This window comes from Austrofundulus limnaeus, unplaced genomic scaffold (genome assembly GCF_001266775.1).
Source record: "Austrofundulus limnaeus strain Quisiro unplaced genomic scaffold, Austrofundulus_limnaeus-1.0 Scaffold209, whole genome shotgun sequence".
Taxonomy (NCBI): Eukaryota; Metazoa; Chordata; class Actinopteri; order Cyprinodontiformes; family Rivulidae; genus Austrofundulus; species Austrofundulus limnaeus.
The window spans coordinates 806,769-808,940 of NW_013952611.1; the positions used below are offsets into that span (position 1 = coordinate 806,769).

General features: G+C 36.5%; 1 protein-coding gene across 1 annotated transcript; it reads right to left on the reverse strand.

Moving 5' to 3' along the window:
• Nucleotides 1-401: 401 nt before the first annotated feature.
• Nucleotides 402-1,778, reverse strand: LOC106525016 (protein FAM111A). Its single transcript, XM_014019113.1, has one exon. It carries the CDS (start codon nt 1,515-1,517, stop codon nt 624-626), a length of 894 nt encoding a protein of 297 aa, XP_013874567.1. The 5' UTR covers nt 1,518-1,778; the 3' UTR covers nt 402-623.
• Nucleotides 1,779-2,172: the final 394 nt, after the last annotated feature.

Below are 2,172 nucleotides of genomic sequence, written 5' to 3' on the forward strand. Positions count from 1 at the left end.
CTGTATATATACAGTATATATATTTCAAACCTTACCTGAACACAACACAAACATTACAATGAAATGAAACCAAATGCAGCAACCATGACAGAAATTGTAGTTTTATGTAATTTTATGAGTAAAGCCAGACCTTATTTCAGGGTTTTTACACAAATATGGTGTCATAAGTGTTTATTTATGATTTCACTCTAAAGGTTTGTAATAAGACAACTAATGAATTTTCACATGCATTTATTTTGTCTAATTTTCATTTCATACAAAKCTTTGAATCCATTTGTGTGGTGGTGAGATTTTAAAAGCAAATTTTACTAACACAATGCTCATTCATTGTTTGACCCTGATGTTCTTCAAGAAAATAAACTGAGAAAAGAAGACGTATAAAAGAAGACATAGAAGAAGTATAAAAGTTTACACAGACAGTGAAATTTATTAGAATCAAGATACAAGTAGCCTAAAATCAAAACAAGAATTTACTCTTGACTTGGTCAAAATGTTATTTTTACAAAGAGAAAATGCTTCAAATTACAAAACAAGTTGTTCTATATAGAAGCCAGGAAACAAGCTAAAACCAGTAAAAAAAAATGTAYAGTTGAGTTTCCTCATAAACTCCTTTGGTAGCTAATCTACTTCCATTTGCCAGCCTCAAGCACCTTTTTAAGGTGCTCATTCTTTGATGCTACAAACTCAATTCTTTCRAGCAGTGGCACATTTCCACTTTCCTTCAGCTGACACACCAAGTCTTGAACTATAAGGTCCAGACGTTGACCGTACTCCAACACAGTGTGCAGATGCGGAAACCCATAACCATATCCTCCAGTGTGCATCAGAGTAAGTTGGCCATCAGCATTTAACACCGGAGAGCCAGAAGCACCTTTAAACATCATCGTAGTGCTGTAAGTCTCTACCTCGTTTGCTTTAACTCCACTGATCATTATGTCTTGGATGCCTTGTTTCTCAATAATTTGAATAATTGATAAACYAATAAAAATACTGTCTTTGTGAGGAGATAAATGGTCACGAATCGCCTGTTCTCTGTTTTCAAGCTCAATGATGAACGCYAAGTTCATTTTTTTTGCTTCTCCTCTTGGGTGACCAATGATAAAGATCTTGCCATTCTCAGGTGGTACTGGACCATATTGTTCCAGGAGTCCTGATGGGACTTTCTGGTTGGGGTTTGGTTTGAGCTTCAGAAAGACACAGTCTAGCTTCTCATTGATGGCAACAATTATTTTCTCTACAGTAAAAACAAAATTGTTGCTGACTGGTTGAGGGTCATGAAAGTTAAACAAAACTGAAACTTTTATGCCCTCCTTTAGCTTTTTTCCTTCCAGGAAACCTCTYAACACATGAGCACAAGTCATGATAACATTATCAACCAACACAAAGCCTGATCCATGTCCAGGCTCTGCACCAGTTATWTCGATTTTACAAACCGACTTGCTTCTTTCTAACAAGATCATTTTTATGTCTGGTGCTAWGCTCAGACAATCTACACCCACACACAACTCATCCAACATTTTGCTTGATACCCTCTCAGTGTTTTCTCGTTTTTTTGTTGGAGAAACATTCTTGTACGTTTTCAGGAAATAGTTGTCGACCCTTGGTGGGGAGGGTGTGCCATGGTTCTTGCCCAATATCTTCTTTTCCCATTGAAGAAGCTGGTTTGGATCCTGATTTTCAGACTTCTCTTTGCTGCGTGGTCTAATAAGAGATCCACCAACACCTAAATGAGGTGGGTGTGCTGAAACCTCAGATCCCCTGTTCTCCTTGTTTCCATCTTTTCATTTTTGCTGAGATTGGAGCTTCTTTCCCCAAACGCTGAAGGTCTAATCTGTGGGAAGTCAGAGAGGCAAAGTTTGATTTTAAAACAAAAAKTTGTTTGTCATTCCGAACATGCAGTTACAGATGTGGACAAAGTTGTTTGTGCCCTTTCATTAAAGAAAGAAAAACACAGAGAAGTCAATGAAATTACATAAAAATGACAAGATTAAAAAAAGATATTAGTATTTAAAATGTACTAATGAAAATTAGTCATGAGTTCTGATTTTTGTTCAACTGCATAAGAAAAATCTAATAAACCTMTTCTTCACTAAAAGGATGGTAAATCAAGAATAGATTGAAACTAMTCWGTCCATGGGGACAMGTTGGACTCAGATGTGTCCTGAAATCAAG